Raw genomic sequence first — 23,109 nt, 5'->3', positions numbered from 1 at the left:
TTTTTCAGATGTACTATAACCCAATTAAGAGTAAGATAAGGCTCCCTCAAAATAGAAAAGACAGGATGGTTGGATTAACAGAACGATGTATTTGCCAAAAGTACCTACAGTAATATAATGTAGCTATAATACAGAACTTGCTGCAGAGCCAAAGAACTTCCACTGTGGCAAAAAAAAAAAAAAAAAAAAGATGCACAGAAAGCAAGTCTGGGACATAGTCCTTAAGTGAATTATCTATAGTAACAATTTTACTGGAGTTGGTTTCTAACCATTTAAACTTCTGACCACCTTCAGTAGAGGTTATTTAAAGAACTCTGTGAAACATAAATCTGCCAATAAAAGTCATGAAAAAATATTTATTTAAAAATCCATTATTTTGAATTACGCAATGCTAGTCGCCTTTATTATTACAATAAATACAATACACTGTCTTGTAATAAATTACCAAGCTAAAAAAGGCCATCCAGCAAAGGGGTTAATGGCATTTATTTATTAGGGTCCTTTTTCAGTTCTTCTGGAAACATAATTTATCTGTTTAAATGCCTAGCACAAAATCTTGTATGGGGCTGGTGTTAAAAAATTACTGTTCACTACAGAATTAAAATGCTGATCAAAGAGGAATGAGAGCATATTTTCCTCAGCCAGGAATGATTAAAGTGGGCAGAAGCTCATAAGCCAGGGCAAGTTTTCTTCTAAAAAGGGTACTTCCAAAGTCACACATCTGACCTAATGGGTATATAGAGTACTGCACTCTGTCTAAAAGGAGGAAGTGTCTGTGTTAGTTTTCTTATTTCCTCACATGCCGTAAGGCCTGAATTTGCAGTTTCCAAAGTAAGCCTTTTTAAGCACTTTTCATCCTATTCTCATAGCTAATTCCCATGGTGAGAATTTTCAAGTTTCTCAAATTAAAAAAAAGTTCCATTGGCGTTGGGGCTCTGTGTAAAACAGAAACTAAGGACCAAATCAGAAGAAGGGGTGAATAAAGCAAAATTCACTGTAACCAGAATGTTTTCAACTGACCAGTGTTTCAAAAAATTAATGTTTAGGTGGGAAAAACAAAACCCACATTCTACTGTTCCACTAAGTAGCATTCTTTTATTGGTTTCTACAAAAGCCAGTTACTTAATGAAATACGATTTGATAACAATATTTAAATACTGTGTGCTGCAATTACTTCCTGCTGAAAATATCCCATTTCAGCTAAGTGCTACAGAAAACAAGTTCTTCTCAAATCTCAAAGATTTAACTCCTTCTTCCTACCCCGCTGCGCCTCCCCTCGCTCCCGGAAAATACCATAGGTGCTAGGTTTTCAGAACTCCACCTTTAGAGGCGGTAGTGGGGGTGGGGTGGCAAGGAGGTTGGTAGTCCGGGATGGGAGAGCTCTCTAATTTTTGGACTTGCTATCCCATTCTGCCCTAGTAATACAAACCCCCGTTTGTCAAATCATTTTATGAATAGTGATAAAAATCAAGAACCCAATTCCTTCCTGCTCGGATCTATCTAGATAAATTTCATTACAGCTCTCATTGCACCTATATTCACTCCAGGGGAGCTCTATCTGTGCCCAGACCCTCAAATCCAGCCCGAATTACTCTATGACCTTGGACCTGGGCCACCGCTCCCCTCCCTCCCAGGCTAAAGACAGTGAAACCAAGATCCCCACGTCCCGCCCCGCAGACTGCAAAGGCCTCACGGTTCAGGCTGGGTCAGCGGGTGGCGGCGGGGGCAGGGCAGGCAGCGGGAGAAACCGCAGCTCCGTGCTGGTTCAGGGGAAACGCCGCTAAGGAAAGCCGCCGGGGGCGGGAACGAGGCCCGGGGGCTACCTGCGAGTCAACGCCGACGCCGCCCCCGTAGTCGCAATGGCTGCACGCCACCTCGGGGCTCCGGAGCCCTACCGGCCGCGTGGGGAGCCCCAGACCGTCCGGGTTCTCGGTCACGGCCCCTTATTACCCCTGACCGCCAAGCAGCAGCAGCAGCAGGTGATGCGGCGACTGGGCAGCCGAGGCGCGCAGGTTGTTTGCTTACCTCAGGCGACGGCGCGTCGGAGCCGCCCACTGCCTCTCAGGGGCTCCAGGAGCCGGGACGAGCGGAGTAGGAAGAGGTGTGCGAAGCAACGGGACACAAGGATGGGACAGGAAGGGGGAGAGCCGTCCGGCTCTGGAGGGCGGCTGGCAAAAGGGAAATGAGGACGCAGGCGGCGCGACAGCAGGCGGCAGGGACGGTCGGGACGCTCGTGTACCTTCCTCACTCCTGGCCGAGGGTCCTACGCGAGCCGGCAGACCGCCTCACATCCGGGTATCAGGAGACACTCTGCTGCTTCTGCCGCGACCGCCGCCTCCTCCGCGGCGCAGAAACGCCAAACTTCCGGCGACGACGGCGACGCCTCGCCCGTCAGATGGGAGTTACCTGCGACTGTCTTGGGCGCGCTTGCGCATCGCTCCTCTTCAGCCCGAACGGGCTCGGCTGACGTGCCCTGAAGACGAAGATGGCCGCCACGCTCGTTGCGTGTCACGCAGTTTTTCTCCCCGGCCAGACGGCGGGGCGTCGGGGAAAGGCGAGCCAGCGTCCACCCTGGGCGCAGGCGCGGTGGGAGGCCTCGCGTGCGCGCACCGCGGGTGGGCGCCTCCCGGGGAAGCAGCTGCTCCCCCTGGCGGTGGCCGCTTGCCCTACTCGGGGTCGCCTTTTGGAATAAAGCCACCCATGCCCCCAGCGGCGGTGGTTTATGTTGGAAATACGTCGCCGCAGTTTCCTACGATGGTTGCAGGTAGTTCTCTGCGACTAATTCAAAAGGCTTTAATCTTCTAAATGGGCCAATGTAAAGAAAAGGGGAGGTAATTGACCCTTCGCGCTCCTTTCCCTACGTTGCACCCCAGCGCCTCCAAAAAATGCCAGGCTTCGCCTTCTCCTTGCACACTTTTCTCCTTGTGGAGAGCACAAGAATCCCCAAAACATTGTAGAATATTCCAGTAGGTTTAGTCGTGGCGGGTGTTCAAACAAAGCTTTGGCTCTTCCAAGCCTCTAAAGATAGAATCAAGGTTCTATCACTAGGATTCGTGGTTCCCACGCTGCTTTTGAACACTCTTTTCTATGCTACTTTTTCCTTATTTGCAGAACTGTGAGGATGGATAAATCGGTAATCTTGCCTTTAAGAATCTGAAGAAAAGGTCCTAGGTGAGTTCTCTCCTTCCTGCCCTCCTTCGACACATTTGGGTTGAAACCCAGTACAACCCAAATGTGTTGTAGGTTTGTCAAGCCTGATGTTTTCTGACAACACTTCTTCCACAAAACTTTATCGAGCTGCTTGTCAGTTTAGTTTGGCGAGAGTCTATGGTTTAAAAACAAAAATTAGTTTGATGGGTGAAGCCATTGTCCACATCACCATACATTGTGTTACCTGGACGAAAAGGGGGCCTGTGCTAAACCTGACAAGCTTAGGGAATGCCTGCATGGTTGCCTTGCAAACTCAGACACCTAAAGTAACCCTGAAGGATAGTCTGAGATTAAAACTTTTTTAACTAAAAGCAGTCTATGGTGAGTAGCCACATCCTAAGGCAGTAATTTTCCCTAACAAAGGTTAATTTTCACCATAACGAAGCCTGTCTGTTTGTCTTTTTGCATCTGTGATAACATACCTCATTAACATGCCTTTGCAAAAACAAAGTAATTTCCCTCCCCCCTTCCCCCCCCCCCACCATTCAAAGCATAGGAGACCACAAATACCCTTCATTGTTATCATGTTAATTGTTGGTTGTTAACTATCCTACACCCACCTAAGAAGTGTGTGTCTATAGCATTTTACCTTTTCATCCAATCCCGGAGATTTCCCCGCTTTGCTTTCTCCTGCTTCCCTAATCTATCACTAATGGATTTCATGTAACCCACTTTTGTCTCTTTTGATTGTAAAGTATAAAACAAGGTGCAAAACTGCCATTCTCTGGAGCATTATCTCAATCCGTAGAGATTCTGCTTCTCGGCATGTGTTGACAGGATGGCTCAAATAAACTCACAAAAAATTCTTCACGGGTTTGAATGTTTCCTACGTTAACATGTGAAAGTATAAAACAGTTTGCTTTTACAATAGGGTATTATAAAGTTCAAAGTTGCAAAGATACTAGTTCTTAATTGTTCCTACCACAGAAAATAATTGTGTGGCATGATAGATGTGCTGGTTACCGTGGTAATCATATTGCATTATATAAATATATCAAATCAACATGTTATATACCTTAAAATTACACATTTTAAATGTCAATTACATCTCAATAAAAATGCATTTAAAAAAATATTTTGCTTTTGCCTGGGTGGAATGGCTCAGTTCGTTGAGCATCATCCTGTACACATAAAGGTTGCTGGCTTGATTCCTAGTCAGGGCACATGCCTGGGTTGTCGTTCAGTCCCAGTTGGGGCACATATAGAAGGCAGCCAATCGATGCGTGTGTGTGTCTCTCTGTCCCCCTCCCCCTTCCTCTCTGTAAGCATGTCCTCAAGTGAGGATTTTTAAAAAATTTAAATATTTCACTTTTATGCGAAAAAGTAACTTTCTCAAGTATTATTCTTTATCATTTTAAAATATTTTCTTTCTAATCCTCACCTGAGGAAATGTTTTCCATTGCTTTTTCAGAGAGAGTGGAAGAGAGAAAAAGAGAGAAACATCGATGTTGGAAAGATACATTGATTGGTTGCCTCCCACATGTGTCTGCAACCAAGATACGTGACCCTTGGCTGGAATCAAACTTGAGACCCTTAATTTGTGGGCCAATGCTCTAAACACTGAGGCCAAACTGGCTAGGGCTTAAAAGATATTTTTCACTTCAGATTCATTAATGCCAAAGGTCTCAATTTGTAGTTTGATTAAATCTTAATTATTCTGTAGTATTGTGTTTGACAAAATTTGTTTTGTCTTCCATCAATGGTTTTCTTTTAGAACTGTCTGTCTATGAACTTTAGAATTTGGTTCATTTGATTTGATTGTCTACTAAAAATTAATCATGATCAACTGAAAAATTATTTTGCTTGACTGAGCCTTCAAAAATTAGATAAGCTCACAGTAAACTGACCCTGAAACCTGATAATGAATGGGTCTGGGCTGCCTGTCACTACTTGACCCAATTAAGCAGAAGCTGGGTTGAATCCTATATGAGCATTTATTCCAGTGATGCCAGCAGCATGGGAGAGCAGCAGGATCCATCCATCCACATAAAATCTGCTCCACTGCCCCCCATAAGCCAGCTGCTTATATTGGGTAGAAGGACAAAAGTTACGTAGGAAAGTAGGAATTACAGGCATGGGGAAGTAGGCAAGGTATAATGCTAACAGGCTACAGGCAGTACTGGCTGGGAGTCAAAAAGGGTGGGTGCCTCTGGGACTCCATTATTTTGGGAACAAGGTTGTTAACCTTTCTGTGGTGATAGGCAATTCTTGGAAAAGGAGAATGGACCGCATTCCAAAGTTATCTGCCATGTTCCAGGGAGTACAACTCTCAGCCAGGTTAGAATGTGCTTCCTCTAATCACAACAGAACAATCACAGTTAACAGAGCATGATTAATATTTCTTATAACTACAACTAGTCTCAACAATTCTATTTCTGCCCCTAACAAGCCCAGTAAAAAGAGAAGCCTCAATTCCTAAGAGTTCCCGAGAAAGTCCTTGAGGAGAGCTCTGATTAGTTCATTTGCCATGTGCAAATGGTAAAAACAAATGCTGTGGCATAGGTCTTGCATCTTGGTGCTTAATGTTATGGTTTTGTAAACTGTAATCGTCTTTTTCACAATCCCTGCACAAAGAACTGAAAGTCCCTACTTGTAAGTTCTCTTGCTAAACTCAAAATTGAAAATGTCATCTCCTAGATTTAAATTGTTTGTTTTCCTTCCTGACTTCAAACTGCAGAATGTACTTTTCTACTCTTGCTTATCATTAGAACATTTACTTCTAAAAACTAATAATGGAATAGTTACATTCCCCCACACGTAACATTCTCATTTCCTTGTTTCTTTTCTTTTTTATGACCAATCTAAATCCCTGTAACATGTAACCTCTGCTAACTCTCAGAAGGCAGGGTAGTCTACTTTCAGACCGACTCTCCTGCTAGAGGCAAATAAAGACTGTTTTTGTTGTTGCTTCACTCTTGTTGACTTTATTTCAGGACTCTTGACAGCTTTATAAGATGAAAGTAAAAATTCTATTGAAAAGTTGAAGGTAGAAAATAAAAACAGGAAAGATATAACAATTTGGTATAAATCAACTGACAGTGACATTTTACTTTGCTATCTTCTGGGACACCCACCACTAACACATACAAGTAAAAATGTTGGCCTTGCATACTTGAGAAGGGATAAGTAGGTGTTAGCCAGATTAAAGAATTGAATGTACAAAAGTTTGGAGAGGAGAGTGAGTTTGATGAGTTCCTGGAACTTAAATACTGCAATTCTATTGAGGGGAAAAGGGATTAAGAGGTAGACAGAGCTCAAAGTAGGAAGAGCCTTGAGGATAACAGAGAGGAGTACCCTGTGCTGAGGACTAGGGATACTGCAATGAATAATACACGCAGGTCTTCCTCATGCAGCATGCTTTCTAATGGAGACATTCAGATATTTCACAAATATTTTAGGGCACATTGTGTGCAAGGCACTGTTCTAAATGATGGGAATGCAGAAGTGAACAGAACAGATAAAAATCCTTGCCTTCAGGTAGTTTACATTCTTGCATCGGACAATGAGTAAAATAATTAAATGCAAACAAGGAAATAAATAGGGTGATTAACAGAGCAGCACTGTCTAATCAAACTTTCTTTGAGGATGGAAATATTCTTTATCTGCACTGTCCAAAAGGATAACCATAACCACATATGGCTGTTGAGCACTTGATGTGACTTGTAAATGAGGAACTGAATTTTTAATTTTACTTAATTTAAATAGCCACAATTAGGCACTACTTATAATCCAGGGGCTCATTAATATCATGGGTTTTGTTTTCTTAAAACTCTTTCTTAAGACTGGTTCTTCTCTGGGGTTTCCAGTAACTACCTCTCCATTCACATCCAGAAGGAAAGATTCTTCCTTGCGGAAGTCTGATTGATCAGTTTACATTCCAAATTCACTGTGAACAAGTAATAGAATGTGATTACTGACATAAGGGTAGAGTCAGCTTCCTTAGAATCACATGAACCACCAGGAGATTGCTGGTAACTGTTGGGAAGAGAAGGGGATAGGTTTTGAGAAGGCAACACACAAATGTTCATTACAGTCTTCCTAATCAATTGTGGGCAATGGACTGGGGCATCTTCATCAGCTGAAGGCATGTTAGTGTTTAAAAACCAAAATTCAACCAAGTAAATTTGAAGATCTAATTGGCTTTGTTAAGCAGTTCATGAATCATGCAGCATCCCATTTAGCAACTAGAAGGGCACTGTACAAAGTGGAAGCAGGTTGGGGCAAGGGAGCTATTAGTTAAAGAAAAGATGTTGGGGCATCATTGGGGGAAGAGAAGTGGAAAGGTTGTTAACATGTAGATTGCTTTTTTTTTTCCAGGGAGAATGGAGAGAGCCTAAGTGACAGACTGCTGGTGCTTGACCAGAAATCCCAGACTGATTATTAAGATTATGTTTCTGGGAGAGGCTGAAACTGCAATTATATCAGGTATTAAATCTAGGTTTGGTGTTATAGGCTATTAACACAAGTGACTCCATTGGGGCCTACATTTTTTTGTTTTTTTTAAAAATATATCTATTGATTTCAGAGAGGGGAAGGGAGAGGGAGAGAGAGAGATAGAAACATCAATGTTGAGAGCATCATCATTGATCAGCCGCCTCCTGCACGCCCTGACTGGGGATTGTACTACGATCTCCTGGATCCTAGGTCAATGCTCAACTGCCAAGCCATGCCCCACCAGGCAGGGGCCTATGTTTTGTTTTTTGGGTTTTTTTGCTTTATAATATGTTTTTATTGATTTCAGAGAGAGGAAGGAAGAGGGAGAGAGAGATAGAAACATCAATGATGAGTCACTGATTGGCTGCCTTCTGCACTCCCCCAACGTGGGTGTGTGCCCTGACCAGGAATCGAACCATGACCTACTGGTTCAAAGGTCAACACTTAACCACTGAGCCATGTCGGTGGGCTGCTTTTGGGTGTTTTGGTTTTTTTTTTTAATCATCACCCAAGGATATTTTTTCCATTACTTTTCAGAGACAGTAGAAGGGGACAGAGAGAGAGAAACATCAAAGTGAGAGAAACACATGGACTGGTTGCTTCTGCACATGCCCTGACTGGGGCCAGGGATTGCGCCTACAACCCAGGAATGTGCCCTTGGCCGGAATCAAACCCAGGACCCTTCAGTCCCCAGGCTGCACTCTAATCACTGAGCCAAGATGACTAGGACTGGGCCTGTGTTTTTTTCTTTCACATTAGAAATGCAGATTTGAGACCCGACACCAACTGAATCAGAATTTTCATTCTAAAGTTTCATACAGATGGGTCTTATGCACATTACATTTTTTTTTGTTTTATTGTTTTTAATCCTCACCCAAGGATATGTTTTTATTGATTTTAAGAGAGAGAGAGGATGAGACAGAGAGGGAGGGAGGGGGGAGAGAGAGAGAAACATCAATGTGAGAGAAACATCAGTGAGTTGCCCCCTGTATGCGCCCCAACTGGGGTTGAACCTGAAACCTAGGTATGCGCCCTGACCGGGAATCAAACCCACCACTTTTTGGTGTACGGGATGATGTTCCAACCACTGAGCGACCCGGGCAGGGTTGCACATGAAAATTTGATGAGCATTACTTTACAACACCCATGAGTTTTGCTAAAGGACGAAGTCCAGGCTTGAAGATACAAATTAAAGCTGTGGTTTTGGAGGAGGTTGCCTAGGCTAAAGGAGAAAGTACCCATAAGGGGACTACCCCTAGGGTAAGCCCTGAAGCACACCAACATGTGATGGCTCAGTAGATGAGGCAGCTGCAACCAAAAAAGATCAGCTAGTGGGATAGGAATAAAACCAGGTGTGCGTGGCATCCTGGAAGCCCAACAAGGAAGGTGTTTCAAAAGGGGACTATCTGTGTTGAACGCTTCTGAGATGCTGAGTAAGATGAGGACAAACGTTGTCTTGGAGGTTTTCTAGAACCTTTAGAAAAGCAACTTCGGTGTAGTTTAAAGTGAATTAGAGGTGACAAAAACAAGCATAGACAGCTCATTCAAGAAGTTTTTCTGTGAAAGAAATCCGCAGTAGCTGGAGCTGCATCAGAGGAGAACTTTGTATGATGGAAAAAATCCAATGAAGAGGGAGAAATTGATGATTCAAATTAGAAGGGAATAACTGAAGGAGGGAAATTTTTAGGAAAACGAGAGATGGGATCAATACAAGAGGAATGTGCCTTTGAAAGGAGCAATAATACTTCCGTTGTAAAGGCAATGAAAGCAGAAGGATGGATTCTGTTTTCCCAAAGACGTAGGAAACCGGGATTTGGGAGAGAGACTTGGACTGTAAAAGACTGGAGAGGAAGAGAAGAAAGAAGGTATTAAATAGTTTTTGAGCTCATTAGAGAAGCATAACACGACCTCTGAGCAGTGTAAGGTACCCTTTAGAAGCCTGTAGGCAGAATTTAAAGTGAAAATAACTAGCTAAATTGTGTGATTTTCTTCAGGTACATTAAGTAAATGCTGAATTTCTTGGCTCTATAGCAAAATTAGCGCAATCCCTTGGACTTCTCTCAGAACTTCCCTTCGCTCGTGGGTATATTTGGTGCTGCAGAATACAAGGTCGACTGCTGTGCCGGAGTGCCCACGAATTGAATTTAATCTCCTCAAATCTACCTCTAACGGGAAACGTCCCCCTAGAACATCCCTAAACGCCCTCAGCAGTCGCAAGGCACACCCCCAGCCGCCAGGGGCCGCAGCGGCGCTCCTCGCGGCCGGAAGGGGGTGCGACGCAGCGTGGCCTCGGCGTTTCCGCCGTGCGTCTGCCGCGCTCCGCGCGCTCTTTACGTCGGAGGCCTGGGTGTAGGCGTTTCCGGCCATTCATACTGCGGTCCGGTGGCCCTCGGTTGTCGGTTTTTGTGCACTCTCGGACTGAAATCTCCGTTAGGATGAAGCTCGTGAGGTGAGGAGGTTACCAAACAGGGTGGGGACCGTGAAGGGACGTTTTGGGCCAGAAATGGGAAGCTGGGCTGCCCCACTTCCAGGAGGCGCGAAAGCCGCGTGCGCGGCCTGCTAACGGCCTCCGGCGCCCGCCGCTCCCGCCCTATCTTGGCCGCGCAGCCCCAGGCGCTGAGGCCTGGTATTTTAGACTGGGTCGCGCGGGGATTTCTCGTGTTTTCCAAGAGGTGGATGTAAAGGCCGAGCCCTTTCTTCTCACCCAATGTCTTAGGCCTTCCTTAAAGGTGCAGCTTCAGGCTTACAAGGCCTTGCTTTCGGTTATTTACCGACTTTCTAGTCTAGGTTACTTCTCCGGCGCACCTCGACCCTCATGAACCCGCAGGTCCGTGAGACGTGAAAGTTGCATGCCCTGTATAAGTAGTTTAAATTAATGTGCTTTAAAAAGAGTACTTAAAAGCTGCAGCGGGTTATCTAGGAAATAAGCCAGTTTCCAAAATGTTTTAAATCGGGTGGACTTCTGACTTCATAAGTTCCTTTTTTTTAAGTTTATTTTTTGTACTCTCTAGACTTAATGTAACTCAACCTACATTCCCCTTTAAAGTAGGACTTTGAGCCCTGGCTGGTGAGGCTCAGTTTGTTGGAGCGTTGTCTTTTACACCAAAAGGTGGCGGCGGCAGGTTCGAACCCGGTCGGAAGGCAACGGATGGAAGTTTATCTCTAAAATCAATAAAAATAGGCCTTTGATTTGGGGTAAATCTCCCAACTTGGGGCAGAGTCAGTTTCCATATTTGTGACTTACTACACGGATAATGGTATTTCTTACATTTTATTTCTTAACGGTTGGTTAAACTTACTGAAGACTTACTCGAGTAACTCATTTTACACTGTCTGCGAATAGGCTTGGTATTGGTGTTTTTCCTTGAGGCTGAGAACCTCAAGGTTTCTAATAACCAAGCCAGCAGTTGTAAATATTTAGCTAGTTTATTGCCTATTGAGTCAAGGGTTGTTGATGTCGACCAGTTTTTGGGCACATGGTAATGGATTTTTTTTTAAGGTAGAATCCCTGCCTTGTTAGAGCTTTCTGTTTTGTGGGGAAGACAGACAAGTAGATAATCTTCTAGTGTCTTTGAAATAACATGTCAAACCCTTCAGGATGGAGTTTGTAGAGAAGGCATTTAAGGTTAACTTTTAGTCCATTTTTATTTGAATTATAGCTTTGGATAAAAAGGTCTCAGATTTTTAAGTATAATTTTGCATTTTCTCAATTCCTAGCAGCCTAAATCTACTTAGTTAAGTTTTATGTAATACTTTTTTGTTGTTTTTATTGACTTCAGAGACAAAGAGGGAGGGGGAGAGAGATAGAAACATCAATGATGAGAGTCACTGATCCACTGTCTCCTGTAGTCGCCCCGCTGGGGTTCGAGCCCGCAACCTGGGCATGTGCCCCTGATCTCCTGGATCATAGGTTCAGTGCTCAGCTGCTGAGCCACACCTGCCAGGCAATACTTTTTGAAATTAGTTTGTCTCATTTAAAGGTGTCCATGTTGTGACATTTTTCTTGTAAATTTTAATGACTGTTTTGAATCCTATCCTATGTCTTAGAATATAGAAACAAAATTTCTTCTTACTGGAGAATGTATTTTTCACCAAGAAAATAGGTGTCTAACTGGTTTGCATTTTTGGCACTATCTTCCTTATCTTACTGTTACCCTAGCCAAAAACCTGGGAGTCTTGACTTCTTCCTCTCTTGATAGTCCTGATATCTGATAAACTGGGCATTTTTATCTACCCGATAGAAGTATCTCTCACTATTGATTTTTCTTTGGTGTTTGAACTCAGTGTGGGTTTGAATACTGAAAGACACCATGTTATCTGAATATTTGAAGTTTCAGTAGGTAGAAAAGAATTTAGATAGTAAAAGATTCATCAGAAAATAATTCCAACCTATTTGGTTTCTAGGCTCTGATTATTCTGTTTGTTTCTCATGCCCATAATACCCTCCCTTCTCCCATTCCAGTTGCCACCACTGTTCACCCCATTTTTTTCCTTTGAGGTAAATATCTCACAATGAAATTTAGTGTGCATTTCCCGATTTTCAAAAATGTATGCACCTGTGTAACACAAACCCCTTTTAAGATATGAAACATTACCAAAGCCTTAGTTCCCATAAACCCTTCCTGGTCAGTTTCTGGTAACCTATATACACTACTCTAGCCACCTGATCTGGGCACTCCACTTCATTGATGAAAACACTTCAGTAGCTCTCATTAGGGAATTCTTTGACAGAGCTTGGAGACTCTGTGAAAGTTCCTCCCTAACTCTTCCCTACTCATTTTCTTGGACTTAATATTTCATTGGTAGTACCTATAATTTCTCAACTTTGTACTCTTTCTTACCACCATATTTTTGCTCTTATTTCTTTTTGCTGCATATTTCCAACTTTTCAGATGCCTTACCACAAGTCTTCTAAGATCTCATTCCTTCCTACCCATTGTTATTTGCCTCCACATAAAAACCTATGTATGCCTCCACTGGGTTTTCTAATTTAGTTACTTTAAAAAAAATCTTTTGTGTTCTTCCTACTAGAGTTTGAGCTTGTTGGAGCCTAGTCTTAACTTCCAAAAATGATTTGACAGAATTTATATAAAAGTAAAAATTATTGAGTGGTTTGGTCAAAGTAAAAGATGTTTTTTAAACCCCATAACTTTATAATGGAAGTAAACTATTAGGTGAGAATTCTAGGCTAATATATTATACGTGATTATTAAATTTAGAGCTTGGCTAAAGAATTCTTGTTTCATGAAATAAAGCATTATCAATGGAGAGACTTTCATTTTTTTCATTTATTTTTGTTAATCTTCACCCAAGGATATTTTTTCCATTTATTTTTTTTAGAATGGAAGGGGGGTGGGGAGAGAGGTATCCATTGGCTACCTCCTGCACCCACCCAATGACTGGCACGGGGAAATCAAACCCATGACCCTTCGGTTCTAGGGCCAATGCTCTAACCACTGTGACGGTGGCATGGCCAAGAGACTTCTTGACAGCAAACAGGAAAAGGGATTCAACACATCAGTCTTTATACGAGAACAGACCAAGTAATTTCCCCTTTTTTGATGGCTGTCTGTACCACTAAAAAAATGGTAGTTTAAGGCCGGCTTCTCTTTAATCATTGAAACATTCAGCCAACTGTTATTCAGTGCCTGTTACATCCAGGATTAGATTAAAGATCATAAACCTTACCCTCAACAGCAGTCTAGTAGGGGAGAGAGTTAATCCTACATGTATAAGAAATTGTGAATGTGAACTTCATATTAGATCTTATTGTGGGATTATTGTTTATTTTTCTAGGTGTGATTGTGGTATTATGGTTATGTGGGAAAATGTCCTCATTAAAGAATGCATGCTGAAGTGCCTGCAATTTATTTTCAGATGATTTGGTGAAAGTGTAAGTTTTGTGTGTAGGAGGGACACACAAATGGCAATATTTCAATAATTTGTCGGCCCTTCAGCATTTCTTTCTCTGCAGTATTTCATAACAAAAGTTGGGGGGAGAACGAAAGACTAGATGAAGTGTACTAAATAGAAAATTAGATGAAAATAAGAGACAATCTTGGGATGGAAAACATCTTCCTAAACAAATTACATACCTAAGAAGGATTCACAAATTTAGCAATGTAAAATGAAAAAAAAAAAATTATGTGACTAAAGGAAACCACAGACAAATTTGAATGACTGTGGTAAACTGGTAGAAAATAAAAGAAAAATTATACCTAATTGGAAATGTGTGAATAAGTAATTCACAAAAGAAATTAAAATTTCCCATATTTATGGAAAGATATTCAACCTCACAACTAATAGAAAAGAGCAGATTGCCTTTTTTCCCTATCAAATTGACCAAAAAAAAAATTTAGAACAGTGGTAACAATCGGTGTTGGTGAGGATTAGCATAAATGGATTTGTGATAGATAGCTATCTATATGTGTATATATACATACAAACACAGTATATGGAAATGTCTCTAATATAAACTGCTAAATGAGAACTACAAGTTAGAGAAGTCATTAAAGTATAGCCCAGTTATGTAAAAAACAAATTTTATGTATATGCTTTGAGTTCATATAAAATGGTCTTGAAGAATATACTCACAAACATGAAGGGAGGTTAGAAAGGACTTTTACTTTATTATGTATATAAAATAACCGTGTAATCTTTTCCTGCCAATTATAACTTATTATTTTTCTTTCATTATTGAGATAGAATTAACATAAGTACGGTGTAAGTTTAAGGTGTACAGCATAATGACTTGATTTAAATATATTTCAAAATGATTACCACAGTAAGTTTAGTAACATCCATCATCTTGTATAGATACCAAAAAAAAGTTTTTTCCTTGTGATGAGAACTTTTAAGATCTGCTTTCTAAGCAATTTTTTTTTTTTTTTTTAATTTTGTGAGTTTATTTGAGCCAAACTGTCGACAATTGCCAGGAAGTAAAATCTCAATGCAATGAGATAATGCTCCAGAGAATGGCAGTTTTGCACCTTATTTTATACATTATAATCAAAAGAAAAGATGCAAGTGGATTACATGAAATTCATTGCTGATGGATTAGAGAAGTGAGAAAAGACAAAGGGGAAACCTCTGGGATTAGATAAAAAATAAAATGATATATCTTTTACGTAGATGGGTACAGAATAGTTAATAATAAACAATTAACACGATAAATAACAATAGTCTCTGCTCTGGTGCCTTGGTTGTTCCCTAAGGGGTCTGGAAAAAGGGAAGTTACCCTGACCTTCCAAAGGTATGTTATCATGGATGCAAAAGTCTAAGCAACTTTAAATATACCACATATCAGTATTAACTATAGTGCATGTTGTACATTACATCCCCAATATTTATTTATATTATAACTAGAAGTTTGTACCTTTTGACCACCTTCATATAATTTCTTGATTTCAATTTTGTGGCTTATGACTTCGGGATCTGTATGCATGGATGCTGTACAGTGGTTTAGAGAATCAGAAATGTCCAAATGACCATGTCAGTTATTATGCTCCTTCATAAATGTTATGGTTTTAATTCAGGGAAAGCTGAAATTGTTATGCAGATTATTAATAGGAATTGATGTGGATAGCATCTAAGCAGATTTTCAACAATTAGAAATTTCATCCTTTGACTTAATAAACACTTAAAAATTTTAAAGGTGAAAATTTTCATTTTATTCCTATTTTCTTTATAGGTTTTTGATGAAATTGAGTCACGAAACTGTAACCATCGAATTAAAGAATGGAACACAGGTTCATGGAACAATCACAGGTATGGAGGTTGGACTGCTTTATAACACTTCCCCCCCATCTCTTCTACCTACAGGCCAGAATTATTTTTTGGTTGCTTAATGAACATTTCTTGTAGTAGGGATCTCACTCTTTATGTCTGAATTATTTCATTGATCTTAGATCAGCCTCACCTTAAGTACTTACGCTAAGACCAAACTGGGTTCCCCAGGTTTTCCTATGCGTGACGCCGGTTTTTCTACTTTTATGCCTTTCATGCTTTTGTCTGTGTGTGTCCTTTTGCCTGGAATGTTGAATCTTCCAAGATACATTTTGTTGCTTTTATTAGAATTTTGTGTCCCCTGTTAGGTTGTAAAGACGTTAAAGATAGAGGATGGGTTCCCATATCTGATTATCTTGGTAAAAATTTATGTGGGAGATGGAAAGGGCGCAGTAAGGAACTATAATTTTACATTACTTTTTTGTTATGTGTTTAACTCTTTGCTATAATGATAGTGTGTGTAGTTTTATATTGAAGGCCACTGATTTTTCACTCATAGTAGGAGTGCTGCTACTCCCCCCCGTTGCAAAATTTCAAAAGAACTGATAAGCCAATGGAAGAAAATACTATCTTGGAATGTGGTCCCACTCTCTTAAATATTTAAATAGTAAATTTATAAATAATATTTTAACGCATAGATCAAGAATCTGAGTAAATCGAAAGAAATACACAGTATTAAACTGATATTCAATTTGTGAGTGTACTAGAACTTTGCAACACCAGTTGCTATGAAAGGAAATCAGTACAGTGTAAGGTTTTGATACAGTCTGTGACCATATCTGAGGAAGTGTAATTGCCATTATGTTAAAATCCTATAAACTGATTAGTCTGCTTTCCCCTGAGATCTGTTCGTTTTAGGAACTCAAAATCTAGTGATGGAAGATGTGCGCGCACACACACACACAAAAATAATGTAATGCAAGGTTTGCCTAACATATAGTAGGTACTTAATAAATGATGTGGGGAGGGGGGGTAGTTCAAGTAAGTTGGGAGAGCAAAATCTAGTAAAAAAATCTAATTCCCTCCTCCACTGACAACCACCATTACAAGCTTCTTAAATCCTTTATGAATATATCTTTTAGTCCTCATAGTAGGGATGATCATACTATTTACCCATAGGGATTTTGAGGATTTATTAAAATGTCTTTGAATTCAGTTCCTGGAACATAGAAAGAGCTTATAGTATAAATATTACTTTTTTTCCCTTCCGTTAAAGGATCAAGGTTCCCAAGGAGATGGAAAGTCTCAAAAGTATGTTAATTTTAGGAAGGGAGAAGACCTCTTCTCTGACTGGAAGGAGGGAGGAAAATATTAGTAATAAGATTAGTAAATTTGAGGTGGATACTGGGAAAGTTGAGAGAATTCATGTTTTTTGGCTTTAACTTTCTAAGGTTAGACATTACCTAGATCTTTAGTTATCCTGTTTGTTCAGATGTATTGGCAAGGGCTTCAAGAATTGGGTATTTCTGCTGTCATTTCGTATAGTTGTCCTAGAAAACCTTGCTTTTATTTTGTAAAATCTCATACTAAAACTAATGACTTAATGGAAAAAGTTTGAGGCAGACCACTCCAAACCCGTGCAACTTGGTAATCAAAGTATTAACAAAAATAGTAATGCTCTTTTTTTTTTAAATATATCTTTATTGATTTCAGAGAGAGGAAAGGAGAGGGGGAGAGAGAGAGAGAAACATCAGTGATGAGAGAGTCATTGATTGGCTGCCTCCTGCATGATGCTGACTGGGAATCGAGCCCGCAACCTGGGCATGTGCCCTGACCAGGAATTGAACCCTGATCGCTTGGATCCTAGGTTGATGCTCAACCGCTGAGCCACGCCTGGCCAGGCAGTAATGCTCATTTTTTAAAACAGTTAAAAATATATGTTAAATTTTTAGTAATAAAAAATAGTCCTGTGCATATAGGACTTTATTCTTAAACATGAAGATAGCTTGGTGGAATGGGGTGTAAGGAAGTTACGGAGACAATTGGAGAACCCTGCAATAAGCATTGCCTGAGGCTATGAGGATACATGGGAACAATGGGAATAGGCATGTGTTCTAGGTAGGGTCTCTCCATGGCTGCTGCATTCACTTCTGTAAGCATATCTAACATGGTAGAGAAAATCTCTATAAAGGTAAGTCTTCTGGTTTATACTGGCAATATCCCTTCATTTATCAGTTTACATAATTATGTCATAGATACTTGTACTTTTGCAGAACAATACTCTTTTGTAATACGGTATACACTGTGACTTGATATATTAGTTGGCTGGTTGCCTTTCTTATTGTGCTAATAATTGCCCTCTTTTTCCCCCTCTAGGTGTAGATGTCAGCATGAATACTCATCTTAAAGCTGTGAAAATGACTCTGAAGAACCGAGAACCCGTACAACTGGAAACACTGAGTATCCGAGGAAATAACATTCGATATTTTATTCTGCCAGACAGCTTACCTCTGGATACACTACTTGTGGATGTTGAACCGAAGGTGAAATCTAAGAAAAGGGAAGCTGGTAAGTTTGAAGGATTATAAACGTTTTTGTGAATGTATTTATACCCTAATCCGTTATTCAAAATACAAACATTGCAAACAACTGAGGGTTTTTTGGTTTGTTTGTTTTTATTGCCTATACTTGCCATGAATGCATTTATTATAATAGTATTTGTTGTTACTGGTGGTGTTATTAAAAACACTGATGCCATTCTTACTTCCTATACCTTTATGCATGCATGGCCTTTTCTCCCACCCTGTAAACACTTTGGAAGATTTGGAGATTGGCTCTTTATTCCTGTTATTCTGAAATTTCTTAATGACTTGGCATAGGATCTTTGCTTGTCCTCCCTTTTTTTTTTTCCTTGCATTTTGTTCTGGGTATTTGGTAGGCCCTTTATCTGAAAAATACTGGATAGGATAGTAAATAGTAGGGCATTAATTGTAGTTTTGGGAGTGGGCTTTTGTTTTTTAAGTTTTATTCTATACTTGGCATTGTTTTCTCTGGTTTCTCTTTTTATTTGGTCTTTACATTGAAGGCTTTACTTAATTATCTTGTTCTTTGACCATCTGTTATTTAATGAGGACCCAAAAAGAGAAATTCTGGGAAGAGAGGCTGGGCTCCTCAGCTGGTGGGTATAATTGTAGGGTGGTTCAGAAGTGAGTTGGCCTCTTTACTGAAGAGACCTAAGTTTTAATATATGGAAGTCTTTTCTGGAGCTGGTTTTCTCACAAGAAGATTCCAATCACCTACTATGGGAGACATATGCCTGATAGCCAGCATTATAAGAGCAGGGAGGAGAAAGGCGCTGGGTGTTTTGTTGATGGCCACTTAATATAAAAATTTTTAGACTTTTTTCCTTCTACCCACGCTAGAAAATATACCTTTCAACTACTGTTTTCTCTGCCTTTTTTTTTTTTTTTTAGTCCTTATGGGTGTATACCATTTTTATTCCTTTTCTATCATGAATATCATGAATAGTGTTTCAGAAGGAATTAAAGATGTGTGGTTAATCTGTCCTGTTTTAACAGAAGTCCTAGACTTACTGTATTGCTTTGAATAGTAAAACTGAAAATAATAGGTAGAAATTTAGAATGTGACTGACTTAACTCCATGGCAGAACTTTTTAAAATAGCTGTCCAAAGATGAAATTAGTTCATTTGGATATGAGTTTTTGGTCACTGATTTTCAAGTAAAGTTAGGATTACCAGGTGATAGAGATATTGCTATATGGGTTAAAGTACTAGGTTATGCTTGGATCAAATGACTTAAGTTTCTGAAGAGTCAGGAGGTTGTTACTTGATACAATACATTTTTAAACTTTCTTGGCTTTGAACTAACTTGTTTGGATTCTATTCAGTAACAGAAGGTCTGGCACATGGTGTTCATGTTCTGTTCCATTGATATATCTCTTCCATCTTGTATGAGGTTCACATCATTTGCATTTCATTTTGTGGCAAATTTGAGACATGATACAAAGAAAAATATTTTAAAACTTGATGAATTTCTCAGTCAATATATTCGAACAAACAGATATTACAATAAGGTGTCTTTGTAGGCTAGCAGTGAGTGCTTGGTTCTGCATGATAATGTATTGGGAGGGGTGACTCAGGTTACATTTGAGAGAAACCAAGTTAAAGCGTTTTTTTTTACTATAGATGCTGTTTGTGGTTGCCAGGTAACATCAGGACAGAAGAGAATTTACCTTGCCTTGTTTTTCTTTTTTCCCAGTTGCAGGAAGAGGCCGAGGAAGAGGAAGAGGAAGAGGACGTGGCCGGGGCAGAGGAAGAGGGGGTCCTAGGCGATAATGTCTCTCAAGATTACTGTTTCAAAATGATATGTGATTTGGGATATTTTTTGTACAGGTTTTGTTTGTTTATGTCAGTTTTTAATAAACATAAATGTAGGCCAGCTGTCTATTGACTATATCACATTTAGTTTTAATAGTTCATATATATTCATGATATTAATACAGTGAGAGCTGAGCATTATTACATGGCAGTCCCAGAATTCAATTGGTAGATCAGGCTTTTAATTTTTTTAACTAAAATAGTTCACACACCTTTTACATCACGTGCACTGAATATGCATTTTGTTTGTTTTGCTTCAACTCCATTCTGTGAAACCTACCTACAGGTGAAATGGGTTTTGTTTGTTACTTCAGAAGCTGAAGTCCTATGGAATGGGGTCTAAAATTCATTCTCCTTTCCTGAGTTTTATTCCATGGAGACTTAGGTACTTAGTAAAAGGTGATAGTCATCTTCTAATTCAGGACTCATTGATTTTGTTGATAGTTTTGTTTGGTTTTTGTTTTATTTTTTCCGTAGTTTCTCAATAGAATATACTTTTCCATTCCCCTGACTTGAAACTTCAGATAATGTTCACTAGGTTATCAGTTGTAAGCAGTGTTGAAATGTGTTAATGTGGAATGTACCTGTCAGTGGCTCCCTTATCAAGACCTTTTACAAGGAGTCCTTAAAGAACAAAAGGGAAAAAGACCTGTTTTACTTGGTTTGTCTGATAACAAAACTGGATTCTTCCCCGTAGTTAATAAAGCTCTTTAAAAATTGTTTTAATTGGTTAAGCTTAGAGATAAATACCTGTCAGCATATACAGTTCTTTGTAAAGCTTACTACCATTTGTTTATATGCTAAGGGAAAAAAACCTAACTGAGGATTGGGAAGAATTAAGTCTGTATTTTTACTTAATTATGCTGTGGAGTTTTGTTTTTTAAATGAGCAAATTGTCTGCAAAGATCTAAAAGGGTGTTAGGCCATGTAAGAGGGTTATGTAAATTGAGAGAGAGCAAGAACATTTGTGTGTGGTATGTGTATGTGTGTCTCAATCCTTTCCATCTACTGATCTGTTGGTGTTCCTATTATTTGAACTTGGGCAGAAGGCAAGGAAGCCCAATGGTACAGCAAGGTGGAGAGGAGATTTAAAGGGAGCAAACGAGACCTGGCACAAGTGAACAAACATAAGTTGATTCCTGTCCTCATAGACTTTATAGGCTAAAAGAGAAGGAAAGTTATATAACATTGATAACATAACTGCAAGTTGTGACAACTCTGATAAAGAGTATTTCATACTATCTTGTCTATTTTAAAAGCAGTTTGTATTGACTTCCCATTTTGATTTTAAGTCATATGCCAATGTAATATCAAAGGTATTAACCTGTTTTGTTTTGTGAGTTTTAATGTCCAGATGTTTGCAATGTGAAAACCATTCTGGTAACATAGTTTAAATGTAAGACTAAACAATAGTGGTTACTAGCTGAGTTTGTTCCACTTGAGGTCAATATTTCATTTTTATGTTAAAAGAAATTGTATGAAGAAAACGCTGTTTGAACTGATTGCCATTATTAGGTATAAAGAAACACTGCAATATGAGTAGAAAACAGACCAGGCTTTTAATATGCTCCTCCTGCCTCACTTCCCCCCAAAAAGTAAATAAGGATCGTAGTGCTGCTGCATTTTGCACACACCTTATATCTTTGAAAACTTAAGATTTTGTGAAGTTTAGTTGTGTGGGTTGTTTTTTTTTTTGTTTTTTTTTTAAGAAATTATGCGTTTAGGTAGAAAATCGTAAGTGAAGTAATAGCAAATCAAATTTCACAGCGTGTTTTTATCTATTGTGGTTATGCAAGGATGGCATAGTATTTTGAAATGTATTAATATAGCCAGTAGTCAAACAAAATTTACATGATTATAATGTTGGAATGACATTTCATAAAATACAGCATTTATTCCTAAAAACCTAAGCTGGAAGATAATTCCTTAACATAGTGAAGAAAGTCCATCTTAAACCAATAGAAGACATTTTCTAGAGACATTACAATTAAAACAACAACAAAAAAGTATGTCTAATATTGGTCTTTATTATTTAATGGGAAAATTCTTACGGATACAAAAATTAAGGGGCATTCTTTTGAAAAGGAAGGGAAATTTGCAAACTATTTTCATGTAGGAACATGGTAGGGTTACATTGATCTGAACCAGCTTTTCCTCAGTGAAGCGTTAAAGTGTTTATTATATTTTGGATAAGGTTAGTATATATAAATATGAGATTCAATTTACAAAATAATAGCAAAGGCTCTAGGTGTCAAATGTAGATTCTTGTTATTCACAGTAGTTAATGGTCTATAAAGTTGCTGCAAACTCTGAGTTAGTAAACACTGAACTGGTGTTCCTAGGGAAAATACAAGGTTAGAGCACTGTGACCCTCTGGTCACATTTTCATCAACTGATCAATATATAACCTTGTTTTTTGTGTTTCTGTTTAAAGATACCTTATATAATATATATTACATTGAATTCACAACCAATAGCACAACTCATGCCTGAATTAAACTTTTCTAAGACATTTTCTCCAAAAGGCACATGACAGCCTTGTGCATATTTAAGCACTATGATTATGGGCCATTTTAAACAAAAAGTATTAAAAGTGTAGCACTGTCCTGGTCATTGTGGCTCGGTTGGAGCGTCTTCCTGGGTGCCTGAAGGTGGCAGGTTTGATCCCTAGTCTGGCATGCATGTATGAGGCAACCAATCAATGTATCTCACATTGATGTTTCTCCCTCTAAAAATCAATTTAAATAATTTTAAAATGTGGCACTAAATAGACCATGAAGAAGACATTTGTTTACAGTATGAGAGCTGAAGTGAAGCGGTGTTACTTTTGTTCAACCTCAGCTTGGAACATACGCTTTTTGCTGTTCTATGCATGACAAGGTATCCTGAGTACTGATTTTGGAGTTACAAATTTTAGCGAGTAGGTGAGTTCCCAAATACTCCATGAATAATGAAGATTGACCATGCTTAACATATTTTGGTAAGATTATACCAAAGTATTTTATATATTTTGTTACAATAGAGAAGGGGTACTGAGATGAGTTTCTTAAATATGTTTTAGTAGCTCTGAAATTAATATGCATCATAAAGGGGATAAACAGATTGGGCATCAAATCAGTAAACTTTTTTTCTTCTTTAGTACATAGTAAGTCCTAAAAGTTGATGTCTTAGGTTTGATGAACTACAGATACTATACTGTGATTGGCTACTAAGTAGTAACTTGAGTTACTACACTATTTTCTTTAAAAGATAATATACATTGTGAATCTATAAGGAGAGTACAGTAGAGATTTTGTGTTTTCTAGATCTTTGTAATCCCTCATTCAGCACTTAAGGAATTGGC

At 39.3% G+C, this 23,109-nt stretch overlaps 3 protein-coding genes across 6 annotated transcripts in view; 2 read left to right on the top strand and 1 right to left on the bottom strand.

Annotated features, from left to right (window-relative positions):
* Window positions 1-2,636, bottom strand: part of ESCO1 (establishment of sister chromatid cohesion N-acetyltransferase 1) — a 51,876-nt gene extending 49,240 nt beyond the window's left edge. For 2 of the 4 annotated variants that reach the window (XR_013999753.1, XM_081150062.1), the window contains exon 1: window positions 2,026-2,636. The gene's annotated coding sequence lies outside the window, so the exon portion shown is untranslated. The remainder of the gene's footprint in view (window positions 1-2,025) is intronic. The other 2 variants (XM_081150063.1, XM_081150064.1) reach the window with 2 other exon arrangements.
* Window positions 1,860-7,635, top strand: LOC308562850 (uncharacterized protein; the record flags this gene model as incomplete). Its single annotated transcript, XM_081149273.1, has 4 exons — window positions 1,860-1,987; window positions 2,031-2,764; window positions 3,112-3,171; window positions 7,528-7,635. 3 exons carry the CDS (start codon window positions 1,860-1,862, stop codon window positions 3,117-3,119), a joined length of 870 nt encoding a protein of 289 aa, XP_081005399.1. The 3' UTR covers window positions 3,120-3,171; window positions 7,528-7,635.
* A 2,328-nt stretch (window positions 7,636-9,963) lies between these two features.
* SNRPD1 (small nuclear ribonucleoprotein D1 polypeptide) lies at window positions 9,964-21,461 on the top strand. The gene is made up of 4 exons (XM_081150058.1): window positions 9,964-10,093; window positions 15,335-15,411; window positions 17,746-17,937; window positions 19,648-21,461. Exons 1-4 carry the CDS (start codon window positions 10,080-10,082, stop codon window positions 19,722-19,724), a joined length of 360 nt encoding a protein of 119 aa, XP_081006184.1. The 5' UTR covers window positions 9,964-10,079; the 3' UTR covers window positions 19,725-21,461.
* Window positions 21,462-23,109: the final 1,648 nt, after the last annotated feature.

This window comes from Miniopterus schreibersii, assembly GCF_964146895.1.
Source record: "Miniopterus schreibersii genome assembly, chromosome: 10".
In the NCBI taxonomy this organism is placed as follows: Eukaryota; Metazoa; Chordata; class Mammalia; order Chiroptera; family Miniopteridae; genus Miniopterus; species Miniopterus schreibersii.
Note: the sequence above shows the minus strand (reverse complement) of the source record. Positions and strands in the feature narration are given on the sequence as shown.

What these genes read in the sequence shown, in the direction of transcription:
- SNRPD1 (XM_081150058.1), top strand. An exon ending in GGTTCATGGAACAATCACAG is followed by an intron (nt 15,412 to 17,745) that starts GTATGGAGGTTG and finishes TTCCCCCTCTAG; the next exon opens with GTGTAGATGTCAGCATGAAT. An exon ending in ATCTAAGAAAAGGGAAGCTG is followed by an intron (nt 17,938 to 19,647) that starts GTAAGTTTGAAG and finishes CTTTTTTCCCAG; the next exon opens with TTGCAGGAAGAGGCCGAGGA.